Below are 4611 nucleotides of genomic sequence, written 5' to 3' on the forward strand. Positions count from 1 at the left end.
AAAAAAAAAAAAAAAAAAAAAAAAAAAAAAAAAAAAAAAGCCTCTTTCTTGACAATCGGAATATGTGGTCTGGAGCTCTAACCATTGAAACCCTGCTTTGGGGAGCCCCCAGCCCCATCGCTTTCCTTTGGACTGCCTAGATATGTGTCCTTGGAGGACATTTCTGCCCCCATTCCGCAGCCCTCGGTGGGCCTCTGCAACAAGAGCCCCCCGAATTCCTCTGCCCTGGCAAATAGTGAAGCCCTCAGCCCCAAAGTACTTCTCGGTTCACAATTAGCCCTTGTCAGCGATAGTTGGGCATCGGGGCTTGCCAAGGAGAGGCAGCCCTGCCTTCCCTCGCTTAGCTTGGTGAAATGCCCATAGCAGGTGGGGAGAGGGGGCTGAGGGTGCCCTCAGGGTCTGGATGGGGTCTTTGCACCCCCAGGACTAGCCTGGGGCAGGGGACAGGATGGTCCCCGCATCTCCCGGCTTCCATCTCCCAGAGAGGCCCTGGGCTGAGCGGGGTGTATCTCCCCACTGGGAAAATGTCTCCAGAGGGGGATCCTGGGGGTGGATTTGCACCCCGCGAAGGGTTCCCGATGTCCCAGGAGGGTGTAGGGTGCGCTCTGATCCCGCCGTGCGGCCGTCGCTGATGCGTCGCTGCGGCGGGCGGGAAGCGCCTGTGAAAACTTCCTGCCGGGTAAATACAAAAAGAGAGAGGAAAAATAAATGGAAGAGGGAGAGAAAAAAATAAATAAATAAAAGAGGAAAAAGTCTTGTCTAAAATGCAACTGCTTGAAATATCCCTTCAATTCTCTTTGCACTTCTAGCTGACCCGCTGCCCCGAGTTTATCAGCGCCTATAGCCGAGAAAATCTCAAGTGACCATGTTAATATTCCCCTGGTTGCTCACGTTTCGCCTTTCTTTCCCCTCCTCTCTCCCTTTCCTTTCTCCTTTTCTGTCTTATTGTTCCCTCTATTCCCCCTTCCCCCTTATTTTCCCTTTCCCTTCTTCCTTTCCTTGCTTTCCTGACCTGGAGAAACCACCGTCCGCGGCTCGCGATGAAATAACATCGCATATTCTTCACTGCTTTTAAAATTATTGTTATTATCATGATCATTATCAATCTATTTATTTGCTTATTGGTTTATTTCTTTATTTTTCTTGCAGACGTGGTCCCTCTGCAACCCGAAGTGAGCAGCTACCGCAGGGGACGGAAGAAAAGGGTCCCTTACACGAAAATTCAGCTGAAAGAGCTGGAAAAAGAGTACGCGGCCAGCAAGTTCATCACCAAAGAGAAGCGGAGGAGGATTTCTGCCACCACCAACTTGTCCGAGCGACAAGTGACCATCTGGTTCCAGAACCGGAGGGTCAAGGAGAAGAAGGTAGTGAGCAAATCCAAGACAGCGCATCTCCACGCAACTTGACAGCGGATGATCTGGGAAAAGAAAGGCGAAGCAAGCATGACAGAAGCAGAAATATTTATCCAGTAGTTGGTCTGAGCGTCTCATTGGACCTCTGCTGAGTGGAAATTAAAGACCGACATTAAAAAAACATCAACAACAGAATAGGCATCCCCACCCACACTAACACCCAACGCATCTTTGATTTATCCCTCTGCCCCACTCGCTGACTGTGAACACCCGCTCCTTGCGCTGAGAAAGCCATTGGTGAGGTCCAGCTGTATGTATTTTTTTAACAAATGATAAGCTAAAAGTGTAGTTGTGTAAAGAGGAGATGAACTCCCCAATGTCACCTTGTCACACGGTGTGGTCCGGTCCCCTCTGCGGGGATGAGTCTTGCGTCCTTTGGCTCTTTCACACTCCGATGTAAAGTGTATGGAGAGCAAAGTTGCATCAGCTTTGTCTTCTTTCATCGCTAGGGACTGGGGAAAAAAAAAAAAAAAGGCCCCAGATAAAGTTGCTATAGTGGGAAGAAAATAATTCTTCCGTATTAAACTGACAAGCACTAATTTAGGGCACAAGCGAAAATGGGCTCCTCCTGCCACACTATTTTTGGGCCTCTTCTCACGAGGGTTTATCCTCCTCTGCCGTAAAACTGGAATGTCTGTTCTCCACTGGCAACGTGTTTGGCAAGTTGGGTTTTATTTGGCTCTTTTTCCTCCTTCCTCTAAACCAACTAATTCTCTGCAGTGTTCTCTGGCTATGTAAAAGCATTTTTTTAATGTCTTGTGTATGTATATAATATTGTGGTGTCCAGATGAGATGATGAGATGTACCGAAGGCAAGATTACATTTCCGAAAAATAAACAGCATTTTTTTCCGGAAAAAGGGCGGCCGCCAGATGCTTGTGCCCTGCTTTGCCCTTTTAAGCAGCGCAGCCTTTTCCCCTTTTAATCTCCTGTCCTGAGACCCCCTTGGGGACGGCTGCTCTTTGCCCAGGGAAGGTGAAACCAGCCCAAGTGACAACCACAGCCCAGCAGGTCGACCTGAACCCTGAAGATCTGGGGAGAAAAGGGCAGGGAAAAAAGGGGGAAAAAAAAAGGGGGGGGAGCCCCCAATCCTCCCAGATGTGGGGCGCGGATGTGTGTGCCCCAAGGCGGGCTGCTTCCCACTGTAAGTAGAAAGGAGAGAAAAAGATAAATGCACAGAGAATGAGCCAAGCCATGAAACTTCTTATTTAGTTAGTTTATTTGTTTATTTCTTCTTCTTTTTTTTTTTCCTTTTTTTTTTTTTTCTATCCCTATTTCCCCCAACGCCGCAATTAGACACCCGAGCAGGGTGAAAACGTGATGACTTTCCGGAGACGCTTTTAATCTCTTTAAATCCGCCGGGTGCGAGAGGGTTCTGCCTCAAACGATGCTTTTTTTTTTTTTTTTTTTTTTTTTTTTTTTTTTTTTCTTTTGTTACATCTGTTTGACTCAGCGCCGGCCTCAGATCTAAATCTCGCAACCTCCGCGCCCGTGGAGGGAGCGGATTGCATCCAAAGACTCATTGCAATCGGCCTTAATATCTTTTAGATGGAATCAGCTCATTAAATAATCCAAAAGGAATCAGCTCATTAAATAATCCGAAAAGAATATAATAATAAAAACTGGGGGAGTGGCTTTTAAAAATTACAGAATTTAAAAATTTATAATATTATTGGTGCTGAAATGTGCATTAAGTGCTCGCCGACATACACATATGTATATACGAGGCAGGAGGAGAAGCAGCCGGAGCAAGCAATATGAAGTCACCCGGGGAAAAATTAGCATGGGTGTCCGCATAAACAATTGTATAGATATAGTAGTTCAAGTTCATGTGCAGAAGTGCGCTTGTGTGCATATATATAGAGAGACGTACAAATATATATACACCATATGTATATATACATATATATATACTCACAAGCGTATAACCGTGTATGTCCGTTGCTTTAAATGATCTGGGCATCGCTATACATACAAGTCTAGACGTAAGCCAAATATATGTGTGTGAAGCATAGCGGCGTGCATGTAATTTACATTAGTGTTTATTAAACTGCTCTATATATCTTTGTGTGTATGTAAGTATGTTACAGATAACATGCAGTATCTTAAAACCGGTGCTTTATAACTATATATTTACATTGGCATACATAAGCGCAGCAAGCTATATCATTATATGAAGTGATGTGCAGCTCTCATGCATGTTCTTCTATAGGGGTGTGTTTTTAAAGGTGTGTGTGCGCAGAGGGGATATATAACTTTAGAAACTATATATAATAACATTGGAGGGTTATATTCAGAGCAGAGTGTGGTTATATACGGAGGATGAGTATAGTTATGTACAGAAAATGTGTAGACATTATGCATCTCCGTGCACCTTAGAGCCTATATTGCAAAAGCAAAAGTCGGGAAAGTCCCATGGGTTTGGAAATTTCCGTCAGTGATTCCCAAATTCCCGAAAGGTGGGAGAGAGCTGCGGCCGGCGGCTTATTTTGCGCGGCTCCGTGTTCCGGCCTGGATCCCCCTGCTTCTACCATCCCTCCTTGCCTGTGGGTGCCCTTGAAAAGGGGGAATTTTTTCCCGTCTGTGCATTTAGCAATTCCTATTTGGATTTGGGATCTGATGCGCAGAAGCGCTTGGAGAAGATTGATTTGATACAAATGAAATTTTATTTGTTTTAGAGGAGAATAACTTATCCGGTTAGGAAAAAAAAAAAAAAAAAAGCAGGAATTCGATTTCCTTTTAATATACTGAGCTAGTAAAGCTAGTAAATTTTGCAATACCTTGAGAAAGCCATTCTCACTTTCACAGCAGAAGAAGGGTATTTTTCAATGGGAAGATGACTTAAAATAAAATAATAAATAAATAAAAAGGAAATTTGCGCTGCACTGTGTCGGGCAGCGAAAATTCACAGCCGCAGCACGATAGCCGAGAAAATATGTGTTTTCGATTTAAAAAAAAAAAAAAAAAAAAAAAAAAAAAAAAAAAAAAGAGCTCACCCTAGTGCTGTGTGTGCAGACATTGAAATTCATAAATGCAGCTCCAGACAAGCCCAAATTCGACATCCCGACAGCGAATATATTGCTCGGTGCGTGTCTATCTCTGTACTCTCCAAGGCTTCCTTATTCTACCTGATTATGTGATACGTCCTGAAGGGAAAAAAAATATGAGGAAAACAGGATTATTATACTCAGATTATTGAA

General features: G+C 44.1%; 1 protein-coding gene across 1 annotated transcript in view; it reads left to right on the plus strand.

Moving 5' to 3' along the window:
• HOXC13 (homeobox C13) overlaps positions 1-1406 on the plus strand; it is a 3142-nt gene extending 1736 nt beyond the window's left edge. Inside the window, exon 2 of the mRNA XM_026046678.1 lies at positions 1150-1406. Within this exon, the coding sequence (XP_025902463.1) occupies positions 1150-1406 (257 nt within the window). The remainder of the gene's footprint in view (positions 1-1149) is intronic.
• The last annotated feature ends 3205 nt before the right edge of the window (positions 1407-4611 follow it).

Source organism: Nothoprocta perdicaria, unplaced genomic scaffold (genome assembly GCF_003342845.1).
Source record: "Nothoprocta perdicaria isolate Ctin4 unplaced genomic scaffold, notPer1 scaffold_452, whole genome shotgun sequence".
NCBI classification, from domain to species: domain Eukaryota; kingdom Metazoa; phylum Chordata; class Aves; order Tinamiformes; family Tinamidae; genus Nothoprocta; species Nothoprocta perdicaria.